The sequence below is a fragment of the Pollicipes pollicipes genome, unplaced genomic scaffold (assembly GCF_011947565.3).
Source record: "Pollicipes pollicipes isolate AB1234 unplaced genomic scaffold, Ppol_2.1 Scaffold_4219;HRSCAF=4965_pilon_pilon_pilon, whole genome shotgun sequence".
In the NCBI taxonomy this organism is placed as follows: Eukaryota; Metazoa; Arthropoda; class Thecostraca; order Pollicipedomorpha; family Pollicipedidae; genus Pollicipes; species Pollicipes pollicipes.
Window position 1 is genome coordinate 29,275,074 of NW_023596448.1, and position 15,501 is coordinate 29,290,574.

General features: G+C 62.6%; 1 protein-coding gene across 1 annotated transcript in view; it reads left to right on the forward strand.

The window, feature by feature from the left end:
- The window catches only part of LOC119095139 (intersectin-2), a 151,655-nt gene extending 136,878 nt beyond the window's left edge, over positions 1 to 14,777 (forward strand). The window contains exon 7 of the mRNA XM_037218022.1: positions 14,705 to 14,777. Coding sequence (XP_037073917.1) covers positions 14,705 to 14,748 — 44 coding nt within the window. The 3' untranslated portion in view covers positions 14,749 to 14,777. The remainder of the gene's footprint in view (positions 1 to 14,704) is intronic.
- The last annotated feature ends 724 nt before the right edge of the window (positions 14,778 to 15,501 follow it).

Genomic DNA, 15,501 nt, shown 5'->3' on the forward strand with positions numbered 1-15,501 from the left:
GATCCGATCCGGTTCGATTCAGTGCGATCCGATTCGGTCCGATCCCATTCGCCCGGTCCGCTCCGCCGCGCGGACAGATGGCCGAGCGCCGTGACGTCACCGTGGCCTCATGTGACGTCACGATGGCGCCACCGGTGCCGGGCGGGCCACAGGTGTTTGTAATTGCCGACGGATGCCGTAATAGCCCTCCGGTCACCGGCAGAGCCGGGCTGGGGACAGGCGTCTGCCTCACGGGCGTACAGGCGGCGCGGCGGCACTTTTTGTCCTGCCTCAGATGTTTGATCGGAAGAATTGCGTTATGGCGGGCGGTTACCGACATTTCGTCGTGTTTGCTGCGACAGGCCGCTGCGGATATGATTGCCGATTGTTGAAGGTGATCGTTGCCTTTTGATGACTGTCGTTCGACGGCTGTCATACAGTTGCGACGACAGTGTAGCAAATAATACCTTCAGCAGCTTTTGATGTTGATCGTATGAAACGCTTACAAATCCGCTCGTAACTGCGATGACGTTGTTAGGGGAAGAGCGGCTCATCGACCCTAGCTTGCGGTTGCTCTGTCAGCTTATAGTGACTGTTGTTGGGTCGGTGGTTCGCATCGGCCCAGCATACTAGCCCGAACATATCCTGGGTGCTCTCGCATATGAATGTGGTGCTCGTAAGTATCGCGCGAAAATATTATTTCGTCCTTGGGTAGTATGTTCGGCAATAAAAGGCTACTGAAAGTTAAAAAAGGTCAGTTAAGGGTAGTGGAGCGCGATCCCACGCCCAGTTCGTGGACGTCAACTGGGGAAGTGTTCAGAAACAAAGTTTTTTTTGCAAAAGTGAGTCGTAAAAGGGGACAGTATCGCTTCACGGAAAATTAGACACCCGTAAAAGTTAAGTGATCTACAAGCTTTGGGGCGCGGACTCGTGACTGGCGCGTTTGGGCTGCTGTCACTCTTCACTTGTTCAAACAACACGGCCTGGTGGGAGTGGGGGTGAGAAGGGGGGGGGGGGACACCGACAGCCACATGGGAGGGAGCGCGACGAACCTGTCCTGACGTATGCCTCATTAGGAGGCCGACTGGGTGTGAAGTGGACTGATTTGCTTTCGTCACAAGAGCAGTACATCTAGGTGGCATTATCGTGAAGAAGCAGCCGGTGAACAACGATGCTTTTCTGCTCGTTTTGCTGGCGATGTGGTTAAAGTTTTTTCAGAATTAAGGGAGATCACAAAATCAGCAAAAGTATTCTGAAGTGTCATAGTGATCACCGGTCCTGCGGTCGGTATCTGGACATCATTACACCCGGGAAAGTTCCACTGTGTGGCTAGCCTGTTGGAGGCGGAAATAATGTCATTGCCGGCGTTTAAAATTATCCCTGAATCTGCGATCGTTACCCAGCTGACGTGGCATGCCGCGGACAGCTGAAAATACATGTCACGTGCGGTTTGGCAAACATGTGTATGACAGGATTGTGATCTGTTTCGCCATATGCTGGTTCAAACGTCGCGCAGGCGAAATTGGGCGGTGTTTGGGCGGGTGGGTGTGTCATGCATGCATGCAGGTCGGTGGTGTACATTGCCGTTTATTTTGATGAGCTCCGTTGGAGCGACTGTTGACACATGTACCTGCGCCGCGTGTATATGCCGCCCGTGCATTCCGCCCCCTCGCACCCCGCCAATAGCCGAGCACGACAGCGGCCGCGACGCTGCACGGCTTTATTTGCCGAACAGGGCGCCTTGTTATGTGCGCGGTCGGCCGCGCGTGTTCGCCGGCCGCGGTTTTACGCCGCCGCGGCACGCACCCGGCTAATCCGCACCCGTCGTTAGCGCCGCGCGCGAGCCGACGGTTGGACCGGGCGGCGGCCGGGCCCTCCACCCCGACGCGGCGCGGCGGCGGTGCGACGGCCGCCAGCCGCGTTCAAGTCACAGACCGCTTGGGTTGATGGGCTTTGGCGGATGCGTGTAGAAAAAAGGCCGGCCTGTCGTCGGCCGCTCGGTCGAGCGCCGACACGGCTCCTCCGCGGCGAAGGTCGCGGCGTCGGCGGCACAGCTGGCCCGGCCGGCTGTCGGCTGCCGTCACTGCGCCACTTGTGCCGCCAGTGGCGTCGTCAGGCGCGGCGGCAGGGCGGCGCCGCCGCCACGGCGTCCGCCGTGTGGCTCTCTTCGATTGGTGCCGATCACGCCGTTGCCAGAGGGAGTGGCGTCGTTGACTGAAGGTCCGGAGCGGATGTCCTGGCTCTGCATTGAGAGATGCTCGCGTCGTTGATGGGGGATGATGGGTGATGAGTGACGGATGATGGCAGATGTTTGATAACCCAGCTGATGTGGCGGTTATTCACGGTGGGAGACCCGCACCGATGCTCATGGCTCTCTTTTACCCAACGCTAACTTCTGTTCGATGACGGAGTGCACTCTGCTTCTGAGTGCTTCTGAGTGTTTCTGAGTGCTTCTGTGGTGCGCAGATTCTCTCTACGCGCCTTGAGTCACTGATGGCTTGCCCCGTCTTAGGTCCTGTGTCGACCCGCGCCCTGTTCAGCTCCGTCTCTCCCCGCGCCCCGCTCAGCTCCGTCTCGATCCACGCCCTACTCAGCGCCGTCCTGACCCGCGCACTGCTCGGCTCCGTCCGTCGAGTGCCTGTGTCCGTTTTATTGGGGCTGGGCGGCGCCGCTGCGCTCCCAGCGGCCTCCTCGCGCCCGGCAGAGGTGGCCGCGGGGGCGATGCACGTGCCGTAGCGGCGGGATCAGTGACCGTCGGTGGCGACGGCAGTCGTAATCGACGCGGCTCGCCCGGCCGCCCATTTGGAGCGCGCCCGCTCGGCCAGAGTCAATGTTTGCCGGCCGGCGCTGCCCTGGCTTTGTGCGCCGGATTGGGGATCGGAGGCGAAGCCGAGATCGGACGTGGGGCTGGGACCGGGCGGAGCTGGGACCGAGTGGAGCTGGGACCAGGCGAAGCTGGGACCGGGCGGAACTGGGACCAGGCGAAGCTGGGACCGGGCGGATCTGGGACCGGGCGGTGCCGGGACGGGGTGGAGCTGGGACTAGGCCTTTGCATTCAGAATTTTTTTATTAAAGAAAGGCGAATACGGCACTGAGCACGCGAAGTTTGAGACTGATTAAAAACAATTTATGTTTCCAGGGAAAATGGGGTGTAAAAAATGGCATGGTGCCAAGGGCTCGGGCTCATTCCTCTCTGGATTTATTACAAGAACAGCACTGAAGATGGCGTGATGACGAACCTGTTCTTTGGGAATTTGAATACGTGCCGATCTAATATGAATCGGCTAAACACCAGGGCTTTAAACAAAACCGTCAGATGCAACGAAAGCTCGGAAAATCAACGAGGAAAAAGTTCTACTCTGGTAAGACCGGATGCTTGCTTGCGGCTGCACGCTTTCCGCCCAGCTCGGGTGAGAGCGGCGTCGAGCGAGCTGGGGCAGTGCGGCCAGTGTGGAGCGGGCCGGTCCGTGGCGGCGGCGCGGCCGCCGGCGCGGGCAAGCGCCGCTGACTCCAGCCGGCAGGGCGGCCGCCGGGCCCGCCAGCCCTGCATGGCCGCCACACATAACCCTCGTAGCAGGCCGGCGGCTCTCGTCGCCTCGGAATACGAAGCGGGGAAAGGGGGACGCCGGCGCCGTCTGCTGTTTACTGTCGGCGCTGACGGGCCGACGGCACGGCACGGCGAGTCTGCCAGGTCAACGTGCGGGTCAGGTCAGGGGGCCGGCTGCGGCACCGGGAGGAGCCGCCCCGCCGCCGGTGGGAGGCGTCCCGGCTCCACCGGCTGCTGACGCCGCCGCCGGCCGACGGCGCGCTCGGTTTCCGACGCGCTCGCACCGCGGCCGCCCACATATCATCGGCAATGTCCCGGCGAAAATAACCGCCACCATTACACCGGGGAAGTCCGTTTTTTATTGGCACGGTCTCCGTGGAACGGCGGTTTAATGGAATCTACTCGCCGCATAAATCTTGCGGCCGCCCCAGCCCGCTCGGCGTCCTGTGGCCATGTTGGTTTACGGTGAGAGGCGGCCGGCAGCGTTGTGGCCGGCGAGAGGTGTCCGAGCGCGAGGCCCGACTGGGGTTGACGCTGCGGACGCCGACGCTGCAGACGCCGACGCCGCCCCGGCGCTCCAGGCCTCGGAGCGGTGCCTTCGCGCTGGTCCGTGCTGCCTTCGTGCTGCCTTCGTGCTGGTCCGCGCCGGCCGGAGCACGGCTGCTGCCCCGACGCTCCAGCGGCCGCCGCCGCCGCCGCTGACGTGGAACGGCGAGACTTGACCGACCGGCCGCTGGTGGGAAGCTCGGACCGAATGGTCGTGACGCGGGCTGACGTGACGTGACGTGACGTGACGATGGCCGCAGCAGGGGTGTCGGCCCGAAAGACCAGGAGGTGGACGAGGGGTGGGCGGCGGCTGCGGCAGCAGGTCATGTCCGCCCCCAGAGACTCGCTGAGCTTGAAGCTCGCTTCAACATTACGCGGCGTCCAGTGAAGTACCGCCCGTAGTTTAACACCGACATTTCCAATGCCCAGGCACCTTTATGTAACGCCTCGTCTGCTTAGCACTTTCCCACGCCACGGACCGTTGGCCGGGGTGCTTTGTTCCGGGCGCAGGTGTCTCGCCGGGCCGTCCCCGATCCCACGCCTCCGTCGAGCTGCGCGCGTGACTTCGCCGTCCATGGACGCGCCGGCGCGTGAATCGCACCGCCTGATCATCTCATCGCATGACCTTGACACTTCACCGACGTATTCTTGACCCCCTTTTCTATTTCTCCCGCACCCTCGCCTCTGATCCGGTGATGAGCCCGGTGATCCGTCCGGGCGATGGAGACCGATGGGTGGGTAGCATGACCCGCCGACCGGGACGCCCCGCACCACCCCGCGCGCGCGCGCGCCGGCCTTGCCAAGGTCGCCGGCGAGCCGAGTGACGTGCTAAACAGCGCGGGCACTTCGCCGGCGCCGCTCTCTCGAGGGCGGCGCTAAGTGGCGACTCGAGTACCGCGGCGGCCGCGCCGGGTCCGCTCCCGGCCGCCGGCTCCGGTCCCGGCTCCGGCTCCGGCCCCGGCCGACCGCTCCGGTCCCGGCGCCGGCTAACCGCCGCCGCCGCGGCCGTGTTGGGAACGGCGGGGCGCGCCACGCGGCGGCGGCAGAGAGGTGTCGGCGCAGGCCGGGCCGGCACTGCTGGCTCGACAGGTAACGGGAAGGCATCTGATTTTATGATGTTGAAGTGATGGTAAATGAACGTTGCTGGCCAAGCCCCAGCCACAAGTGCTGCTCTAGGCCTCATTTGACTGGACAGCCAGCCCGTCTTCTTTTTTTGGTTGTCTACCCATCCATTGCCTGGCAGCGAACACGTTGTCGAGAGCCGAATGCAAGGACAGTCTAGTTTAACGTCTAGTTCTGTCTGGATGAATGAGTGATCCGCGTCTGTCCAATTGTCCGTTCGAGCCCCTGCCCGGTCCAGTCCGGCCTGTGTTGGCCGGGGCAGTCGAGCCCGCCGCTCCAGCTGGGCGCCCGTCGATGCTGACTGGCGCCGGGTCTCGGCACGAGTGCACGTCTTGGAACGATCGCCATTACCGAAATGTCAGCGGCAGCCGACGAGCCGGGGCCGTCGGCACCGGCGCGTCGCGGGGAAAGGTTACTGGCTCGGGCTGCGCCGGCTGCTCGTCGACGGCGCCGGATCAGCGGGGTGAGGCCGGGCTGTCGGCGCCGCCAGGGGGCGAGGGGGGAGGGGGGGGGGGCGCTGCCGGACGTTGAGCTGTGCTAGACCTGTGTAGCCGCTAGGACGTCGACCCGGCTGTTTGGTTCGAGGGGAAGGGTCAGCTGTCCCCTCTCCTCCGCCGGGTCGTCCCCATGAGCAGGTCGCTGTCGTGCACCATCATGTCAGCTGGCTGTGCACCGGGCGTGACGGTGAGGTTTCCCGTGACGCTCTGGGGTTTGCCAGACTTTCACGTTTGACTCGTGGCGAGGTCGGCTCCTCCGCTCTGTCGGGATGTCCGCTTCTGATCGCTCCGCCGCGGTGCTTTGGACTCCGGTGGTCGCTCTACTTTCGCCCCCCCCCCCCCCTCCCTCGGACTCTGAGCGAGTCTACTCTGCCTCCATCCGGACCCTGAACCAGTCTATACTTTGCCCCCCCCCCCCCGGACTCTGAGCGGGTCTCACTGATGTGTCATGCTCTGTTGCCCAGGTAGCATTGATTGTTTGTCCATGTTCGGGCGTCCCTTCAGGTAACGGGGACTCTGACTCATGTTTCCTCGACTCGGTCTGTTCCTGTTCAGATCCGTGTGGAATGGCTTTGCTACAAGTGTCGGGGACTCCACTCAGACATGATGATCTCCGCGTGCCTTACCGAGACCTGCTCTGGCCGTCTCTGACTCGGACCTAAGGTGTAGAGAGTCAGCTGATGACGACTGGATTACTGATACCCCAACGCGCAGCGGCACGCTCTCCGTTCGCGGCCATTCAGCCGCTGGCCGTGGAAGGAGGCATTTGGCTGAACGGGTCGCCGGGCAAGCAATCTCAGTGCTCGCATGGCGGCCCCCATATACAAGAATGATGGCAGCCATTTTGGGGCGCTGTCGCGTGCATTTTTCAACGCCCTGCCTTCGCTGAGATGTCTGGGGCGGGCGCGCGGCCGGCGTGGCCGAGGCGGAGGGGGGGGGGGGGGAGGGCAGACGCGACAACAGAACACCGCGCCCCTGCGCCAGTGACAAGATGCGACGGAGCACTAATGGACGCGGGCGCCGTCCGTCTGGGCTGCGTCGCCCCCCTCCCTCCCCTCCCCGGACCATTTCTCAGCGCTGAAACAAAGGAGCGGAAGATGAAGCTCGGCCGGTTTTGTCCGCGCGCGATGATAGATGAACGTCCTGCCGGAAGTTCTCAGCGCCGCTTTTTTGGCCGCGGCCTGAGAGCGGCTGGTTGGAGATGCGGCGAGGACCGGCGCGGACCTCGTTATGCAGTCGCGTTTAATTAGATGGCGGCGGCTTTGTGCGCGTGGCTCTCCATCAGGCGGCGGCGGCGGCGGCGCTGAATAGAGCCAATAATCGGCCGAGCCGGCTCCAGATGGTGGTAAGCCCTGCCGGCGCGGCCACGGCCATGGCCGGCTCTCACGCGTCGCCGTCAAGCCGGGGCTTCCGGTGAGAACTCTGCGGCGGCGGCGGCGGCGGCGGTGGCGGACGCCTCGTGACGTGCCGCCAGAGGTCGTTCAGCCTCTCAGCGGCCGAACCGCAGGTGGAGGGAGATCGCCACGGTTGAACGCCCGGACTATCGCCTCTCTTGAGACTCCTTCCCTCGGGGTACGCCTCCGTCGAACACGAGGGTACGTGCGCCGGCATCGCGCGGTCACAGGCGCTGGTACCCGGCAGTCGTGCGTCATACGCAGGTGGGGGGCCTGTCGGACGCCGCGCACTGCAGAGCTGGTGCGCGTCCCTGGGGGACCAGCGGCCGCTGCTGGGTGGACACCGGTGGGCGGCAGCTCCCGGCCGGTGTGTGGACGCGCGTGTCCACGCGGCCGGTGTGTGGAGGCCCGTGTCCACAGGCCGTTTCCGTCAGGAAGTAGGCCGTCGTCCGACCATCGCCCGGTCCGCGCCTGCGGTAAGCGTGCTTGGTCAACATTACGCAGCCCTGTTTCGGAATCCAAGTAGGCACTCGGGCACTGTCGCGTGCAGAAGCTCCGAGAACTGGCCACGCTTTTCAGGCTCTTTTGTCCGCTTTTGGTCCTGGAATCCTGACTTTGTTCTTAGTCGGCCGTTCTCAAGGCCACTGCGGAGAAGTCTGTCTGTGTCGCGTGAAGCCCGGCGACTGTGAGCTCGTGCCCGCTGTCGCCCGGCACTCGAGCACCTGTGTGCAGCGCGACCCTCTGGCGCCCCACCATGTACACCATAATCCTCTCGCGCTGTGCTGTGCTTGTGCACCAGAACGCCATCACGCCCCGCTCCGCCGCGTGGCGCGGCCATTGTTTGGCAAAGCGATATCATTTAGATAGAGATGGAGCAAAACAGGAGCATGCGATACCCGCCCGCGAGGCCCCTGTAGTACTATCTCGTGACAAGTTGGCCCGCCCTCGCTCACTATCGGGCGTGCGCCCGGTGCCGAGGAGCAGATGACCCGAAATGACCTGAGACGGACGTCGCTCGCCGGCGCCGCGCCCGAAGGCTTCAGGTCCGGCTCTGAGCTGACGGCTTCCGACAGGCTGAAAAGCAATGAGACGGCTTCATTCCCGTGAGCGGGGCTTTGTTCTTCGCAGCGCTAGAGGGCTTTTCGCCTAGCCGCCGAAGTAAGAACCATCGCTGATGATCTGGCGGACGTTCCGCCCGTATCGTCCCAGCTGCGCAAAACGAAGGCTGCGAGAGACGGGACTTGTGCGCCGCGCAGCCCAAATCTGCTCCACCTGCGGCCGATTCAGACCAAGTCGTTCTCGCCTCTGTCCTCTGAGCTGGTCCTAGCCGGCCGTTGCCTCTGTCCTCTGAGCTGGTGCCAGTCGACCGCTGCCTCTGTCCTCTGCGCTGGTCCCAGCCGACCGCTGCCTCTCCCAGCCGACCGCTGCCTCTGTCCTCTGAGCTGGTCACAGCCGACCGCTGCCTGTGTCCTCTGCGCTGGTCCCAGCCGACCGCTGCTTCTGTCCTCTGAGCGGCTGGTCCCAGCCGGTCGCATGTGCGGCCGAAACTTCGTCTTCACCGCTGCGCTAACCTGCCGTCCGCTCTGAGCGCGGGCTCCTCGCACTGCGACTCGCCGATATATGCTAAAACTTTCGAGTTGTGAACTCTGAATCAGCTTTGTGCTCTGGCGGGTTCCAGGGCGGGATGAAGGCGAAGTCGCCGAGGTTTTTCCACGCGCGTAAGCTCCTGACAGTTGTCTCCTGACAGTTGTCCTGCTCTGGCGCCATCGCTCTGCCAGCGGCGACTGGGCCGCCCGCGCCGCGCCGTCCACCGGCCGCGGGCAGGGCGTTTGTCTCCGGTGCGCCCCAGTTGCGGCGTGTTTGTCGGCGGCCGCCGGTTCCGGTGTGCCGTCGCCGCCCGTTCGGAGCTGGCCGAAGCCGGACTAGCGCGGCCGAGTAACGGGGCCGCCGGCGGCCATCTGACGCCGAGCCGGACGGACGGACGGGCGGGCCCCGGCTGACGGCGGAACAGGCACCGCCGCCGCCGCCGCCGCCGCCGCCGCCGCCGCGCCGGACGGGCGGGAGGTACCGACGGGGACGGGGGCGGGGACGGGCTCACCTGGCAGCAGCAGGCGCGGCGCCGGGGTCCGCTGCGACAGCGCCGCGCCTCGGCGCCCGAGGAGCGGCGCCGGTCACCGGCGGCGAACGTGCCGCGACCGACAGCTCTGAGGGACGGGCCGTGGCCGACACGGCTGCTTGCTCCGCGACGGCCGGCCGGCTCGACGCGCTCTCGAACAGACCCGGAGGTCGCGCTTCTGGAGCGTCGGCCCACGCGGCTCGGTTCGGTGCCGCCCTGCTTTGCTCTGCTCTGCTCTGCTGCCCTTGTCTGCGCTCTGTCGTCTCCCCACGGTGCCGCTCTGCCCTGTTCTGCCGGGTCCGCCCCGTCCCTCTTCTCCGCCCCGCAGTGTTCTGCTCTGGTCTGCTCTGCCATGCCTTGGCTCCGCTCTTCTCTGGAGACGAGACTCTGACCTGCCTCTGCGGTGGCGCGCGGTGCTCTGCCCCCCCCCCCCCCCCCCCCCCCCCCTCCTCTCCGGAGGGCGCGGGCGTGCGGCGTTCGGTCCCGCGGCGAGCCAGTCGACAGATTTAGCGCATGTTGCCGTTTTACGACGCCCTTCCTGGGAGGCCGACGCCCCCGTCTCTGGCCGGGCGAGCGCCAGCGCCAGCGCCAGCGGCTGGGATCGATCGTCGCGGTAATCGTCCGCTCTCGCAGGTGGTGCCCGGGGGCGGCGACGCCCCTGACCCGCCGTACTGCCGCCGGCGACAGCCGGCTACTCCGAGGCTGACCGGTCGTCTCTGGAGGGATGCGGCCGGCTACCCCTTCAAGGCCTACCGACCCTCCCTGGAAGTTGTACTGCCGGCTACCCCTCTGAGGCTGACCGGCAGTCCCTGGAGGAGGTGCGGCCGGCTACCCCTCAGAGGCTGACCGACCTTCGCGGGAGGGGGTGCGGCCGGCTATCCCTTCAAGGCTTACCGACCCTCCCGGAAAGTTGTACAGCCGGCTACCCCTGTGAGGCTGACCGGCCTTCGCGGGAGAGGGTGCGGCCGGCTACCCCTCTGAGGCTGACCGGCCTTCGTGGAAGGGGGCGCGGCCGGCTACCCCTCCGAAGCTGACCGTCTGTCCCTGGAGGAGGTGCGGCCGGCTACCCCTCTGAGGCGTACGGCGGCGAAGATGCGTCGGCGCGATTATTCGCCTCATAACCGGTTTCGCAACGTTCGCATGGGACGTTTGCTGATAATGGTCGCACGGAGGTCAGTTTTGCGCATTGCGCATGCGCATGGTGTCGGGCCGTGGGACGATACTTTCTATTTCTTGACCTGCAAACTATGCCGCTTCGTTTTGTAGAACCAGTCGCGGTTTGCGCAATGCTCCATATGAAGTAACTCCTGCGCTCAACGCCTCAAGATATTTTTGTTGGCCCGACATGTTCTTTGTCTTAAGATATTGCAGTTGCGTTATCGATCTGTATATTCCACAGCCTGTTCGGTGAGCTGCGGAGTCTTTTCATTTGGAATCTCCACTTTTAGGATTCTAAGACTGTAACACAATTGCGGTTGCGCAATGCTCCATATGAAGTAACTCCTGCGCTCAACGCCTCAAGATATTTTTGTTGGCCGACATGTTCTTTGTCTTAAGATATTGCAGTTGCGTTATCGATCTGTATATTCCACAGCAGTTCTGTATACTCTGTATAATCCGTCCGACAGTAGGATGCGTTCGGTCGAAAATGCTCTTATCGGTGTAGCAGATCCACCAATGCTTCTGGTTCAGGCGCGCAGTTTCTGGGTATGGCAACGAACATTGTAAAACCAGCGATCAACCTGACAAACGTGATAGTGTCGTATTTCGCGAAAGACGATTGCTTGGATCGTAATGATAAGCTTGTGTTACGTATCATATATATATATATATATATATATATATATATATATATATATATATATATATATAGACATGTATGTATATATCCTATCGTTTCTGACGTCAGAGATATCTGATTGGTCGATTCCGGTGACGGTTCAGGAGGTAACCTGTTTAACGGCCTCCATAGAAGCATTAATAGGACATTTATTTTGTCAATGATGCATTTAAGATATCGCTGTGCCCCACTTGTGCAACTGTTGACGGTCAGACCATGCTTGCGCTTTTATTGCTATATAGGTTATATATTTGGGGAATGTCTTTAGATTTTGACGGTTATATATTGATTTTTGTCGACTTACCGAGGAATTGCTCAACAACTCCAACTGGAATGTGGATAATCTAAAAGTAGTGGATTCTGCCCAGAATCAACGAATATTTGGTTGATTCTGGAGTCAATTCCGGTTTCGCCTGGAATCGTGAACAAGTCGGGGGCGTGGAGTTATGCGTTAGCTCAGGCATAAACAGCCAGCCGAGATCTTCAACACGCGGTAACTTACAAGCATCGGTCCGTGCCATGCGGTCTGAGATGTACTCAATAAAGTTTGGAATTCAGTCACACAGCCCGCACCGCTGTCGAAAGCTGTCAGCCCCGAGTTTGTCATTGACGCCGCAGAACGTCCCGTCAAACCGCGCCCTTGCAGTTGCATCACACTCAATATGAGAGCAGCTGGAAATTAAGTCGTGTGCAAATCTTCTCGGGCGCTAATGTCCGGCTCGTTTTGCCTCCGCCGGATCATGACCGCTATGCTCGGGGATCGGATAATGAGGTGGTGGGGCGCCGGTTTCTGGGAAACGACGTCTGAAAGCGTGGCTGACGGGACAGGTGCGCTGGGATGGCGCCCGAGGGACCGGCCCTCGCAGCCGGGCACTTTTAACGTCAGGCCATTTGTCAACCATGGGCTGTTCAGTGGCGTGGAATTCTGCAGCACGAAGTTGGAGGATCACGCTTGGCATCCGGGTGATAAGCGGCTAAAGGCCTGTGCAGATTGTTCGTTTGCATTCTCGTGTCGTTGAGCCCGCAGCAAGGTGTTCGTTGGGCAACAGAGACGTCAGACCAGGCTGGTGACCTCATCACCATCATCATTAGGCTTCTTATCATTTCATCGTAATTGCTATCATCTGCAGACTGTGACATGGCCCATAACTCCCAACTGGCAGAGCACTGCCTGTCTTGTCGTATATCAGGACGCAGGCGGGGAAGGCTATACGATCCAGAGTGAGTCGTGTGAGCTAGGGCGCTGCCCCTGGCGGCGGCGCTGAACCAGGCCCAGGTCCCGTCGTCCTCCGCTCCTCCCCTAGCCTTCAGTCCTCCCTTTGTCCTTACTCCTTCAGTGGGGCCGTCTGTGGCTCTGCGGACTCGTCCGATCGCGGCCCCCCAAATGGAGTCGTCCGATGGGGCGTTCGTCCCGAGTTTCCGCCTCTGTTCAGCCTCTGGCAGTTCAGCCCTGAACAGTCCGGAGAAGCCTTTCTGTTCGTGTCTGATCTGAGCTCAGAGCGCGCGAGGGGCCCGAGAGCGAGACTGGCCGGTGCACAGCGGGCCTGCGTGCCCAGAGACTGACCAGTGCGCAGCGGGCCCACGTGACCCGAGACTGACCAGTGCACGGCGGGCTTGCGTGACCCGAGACTGGCCGGTGCGCAGTGAGCCTACGTGACCTGAGAATGACCGGTGCACAGCGGGCCTGTGTGATCCGAGACTGGCCGGTGCACAGTGGGCCTACGTGACCTGAGAATGACCGGTGCCCAGCGGGCCTACGTGACCTGAGAATGACCGGCGCACAGCGAGCCTGCGTGGCCCGAGACGGGCCGCGGTGGCACTGACCTCGGCGGCTGCCTTGCCGCCGGCCGGAAACTCTTCCCACCGCGGGTGGGAGCGCCGCCTGGCCCGGGCCGGGTTTACGGCCGTCTGGAAGAGCGGCGCGGGTCGGCAGACGGACGGCGTGCGACCGGCCGCGGCCCGCACCGGCCCACGCGCGCTGGGGCTGGTCGCGGGTGGCTCCAGACCAGCACAGCTGGGACGGCCGCGCGTGTGTCGCATCATGTGGGACCTACGTGTCGGCGCCATTTCTCTCTGAAGCGCCTCTGTTGCGACCAGCTGTCCGGGGTTGTTTTTGGGCTCTGCGCTGGAAGTTGGGTCTCCCAAGCGTCGGCGGTCGGCGAACCGGGCTCTGCTCGGCAGACTCCGACCAGTCCCTTGTCTGCGTTATGTCCGGGGTGCCGGTTTTACCTCCCAGTTTAGCGGTGACTGGCACCAGCGCCTCATGGCTTACATACTTTGTTTATGCGACTGTCAGTTGCATTGTTCGCGCTCCTGTTGGCTTGTCCTGCCATGCGGACGCGTTGCCTAAATCCTCGGCGACAGCTGCATGTTCACTCACTGGTGCCCCTACCTCCACCCTGTCTGGCGGGCAGGCTTGAACGGAGGGGGAGGGGTAGCTGTGACAGACCCACCGCGTGCCCTCCGCCGCCTTCTGCCCGCCGGGCCGGCCGGAGCGGGCCGGTGACAGGCCGACCTCCGGCGCCGCCGTCCTCCGGGCCGAACTGTCGCTCTTTGTTCGGCGAGGGCCCTGTGTCCGGCGGCGGCCGCAACGCTGTTTGAGCACGGTGGCGGTGAGAGAGGGGTGACTCAGAGTCCTCGAAAGCGGCCTCTCCACCCGTGACTCGCCACGATCGGCCCGGCCGGGGTCAACATTTGAGCCCTGGCCCGCAACACAAACGTGCGTCAGATTGGGCGGCCCGTTTTTCTGCTCGGTGTCGGTCTCGCCACTCGGGTCGTCCACTTGCCTTGTCCCCGCCGCCTCGTTGTTGGTTCCTCCGTGTGGGTGCTGCTCGAGGTGTGAAGGCTGTTTATCTAGCTAGAGCGGGACGGGACGGGACGGGATGGGAGTCATAGCGCCCGGGCCGTTGTTCTGTTCGTCGTCCTGAGCTCTCCGGAGTCGGCACTAGGTAGAGGCATTCCTTCCGCTTCCTTTCTTGTTTTTGGGACTCAGCTAGGCAATTCCTCGATCATTAACACCTAATAGCAGTGGCACACGTAACCCTGCGTTAATGACGTAATGGTTACGCTGTTCTTGAATGTACCGGTGATCGTAAAGTAATGATAGTTCCGATATTGGTGTAACCATAATACTTATGCTGAGCTACGATGCGCACGATTAGGATCGACATAATTCATGTAACAGGCCGCAATTTATGGCTAGCACGGAACATCGCCTGCAGCACATAATAGTAGTGATGTGTCGATCATGGTATTAATATTGACGATCTTATAATGCGAATATTCATGTCCGACGCTGTTGGAGATGATGAGTGTGATGGTGATTCAGCGCGACTCCGGCGCTGTGCTGCCCGCTGTTGTTGCGGCGCGGTCGTGCTGCCCGCGACCTCTCGTCTGATCTCTGACCCGCGCCAGGTCTATCGTCTGACCCGCGATCCGCGCAAGCCCTGTCGTCTGACCCGTCACCCCGCACGAGCTCTGTCGTCTGACCCGTGACCCGCACGAGCTATGTCGTATGACCCCTGACCCCGCGCGAGCTCTGTCGTCTGATCCGTGACCCGCGCGAGCTCGGTCGTCTGACCCGTGACCCCGCGCGAGCTCTGTCGTCTGACCCCTGACCCCGCGCGAGCTCTGTCGTCTGACCCGTGACCCGCTGTGTTGCAGGTGAGTGTGAGCTGAGCGGACGGGTCGGGACGGGCGGCCGATGACGCTGCCGGACCGGTGAGTGGCATAAGCCGACGGGCGCCGGCCGGCCGGTGCTGGACCGCCGTGCCGCGACGAGCCGCCGCCCTCGGCCGCGGCCGGGGCCTGACGCCGGAGCGGGAGCGGTGACTGGGCCGCTGAGGACGGACGAGAGTGACGTTACCGTCCGGCGAGCTGCAGGGGGAGGGGGGGGGGGGGGGCTGCGAGAGGGCACACAGTCCGGGTCCTGTCCGTTCAGTGATCATCACTGAGCTGAGGTGCTGACAAGACACCAGCCGTGCGGTTTGGGTGCTTATGACGAACCCCGAGGATGCACCGGACATTTCTGGCACGGAGCAGGTCATTGGCACCTTCCAACGTCGGTGAGCTCATGACGAGATGAGCTCATGCCTTACAATGCCGCTTCTCTTGTGTTGATTAATTCATGACAGGCCCAAGTAAGAAATGCACTGTGCAAGTCAACGCGGCGTGGAGAGGCGGCAGTTCCATTCCCACATCGCTCAGTTGGCCTCAGCGCTGGGCGTACTCACTGGGTACTAGCCAACCTCACTCCGCAGTCGAAGGCCACAGTGCGGTCGGGGATGGCTCCCCAGATCTCATTAGAGGTCACGTCACAGATCCAGCCGTGACATCTCCGTGGAAGCCCTGCCGCGGGGGTGGTAGGGGTCGTTCCGGCCTTGTCACGGGCGGCTCCGCAGACCTCACCAGAGGCCGCGCCACAGATCCAGCCGTGACACCTCCGTGGAAGCCCTGCCGCG